The sequence below is a fragment of the Opisthorchis viverrini genome (genome assembly GCF_000715545.1).
Source record: "Opisthorchis viverrini unplaced genomic scaffold opera_v5_5, whole genome shotgun sequence".
NCBI classification, from domain to species: Eukaryota; Metazoa; Platyhelminthes; class Trematoda; order Opisthorchiida; family Opisthorchiidae; genus Opisthorchis; species Opisthorchis viverrini.
In genome coordinates this window covers 3,175,025-3,175,694 of record NW_008751661.1, presented here as the reverse complement: position 1 = coordinate 3,175,694, position 670 = coordinate 3,175,025, and the positions used below count along the sequence as shown (strand labels likewise).

General features: G+C 48.4%; 1 protein-coding gene across 1 annotated transcript in view; it reads left to right on the top strand.

Annotated features, from left to right (window-relative positions):
* Positions 1–200: 200 nt before the first annotated feature.
* T265_12572 (hypothetical protein) overlaps positions 201–670 on the top strand; it is a gene marked incomplete at both ends in the record, with an annotated part of 21,275 nt that continues 20,805 nt past the window's right edge. The window contains one exon of the mRNA XM_009164396.1: positions 201–302. Within this exon, the coding sequence (XP_009162660.1) occupies positions 201–302 (102 nt within the window). The remainder of the gene's footprint in view (positions 303–670) is intronic.

Here is a 670-nt window from a genome sequence, read left to right as displayed (position 1 = left end):
ACTTAGCTGCAGCTTTTGTACGTCCGAGTTCAATCACAACCCTAAACACTTCGAAGTCTGTTTTCAAACCACGAAAGCCTGTCTACTTAGCCAGCTTCAATGTTCGCACACTGAGGTAAGCATATCTACAGGTGGCTCTTGCGTGTGCGCTGGATTCCCTCTGCATTAGTATACGTTGTCTGTCAGAAACAAGGACGTAGGTCGCAAGTATTGTGACTGAACTGAGTGTCCCCTCACTCTCTTCCGGGTTCCGGCTGCGCACCTCTGGTGATGCAGAAGCCGCTGCAGCTGGATATACTAAGGTGGGTATTGTACTGAGCGAACGAGCGGAAGCTTCTCTGCTTGATTGGATACCCGTTGATAGTCGCCTCTGTGTTGTTCGGCAACATCCGTGAGAGAATCTGGAGGAAGTAAGGTTCACCGCACCTTGCTCATTGTGTCTGCTTACGCCCCAACTGATTGTAGCTCTGAATCTGGAAAAAAAAATACTCAAAACGCTACTTCAAGCCGGAACGTCTGTTTTCGGTACAACCCAACCAACCTTATCCAAGCATCGTCATAATCATCATCATCATCATATTGTCAGCTGTATTAACCGCGTACTCGTCGTACAGTGGTTGTAGCTGCCGCAGTTTCGTTCACCGATGTTTTTTTTTTTGGGGGGGGGAGG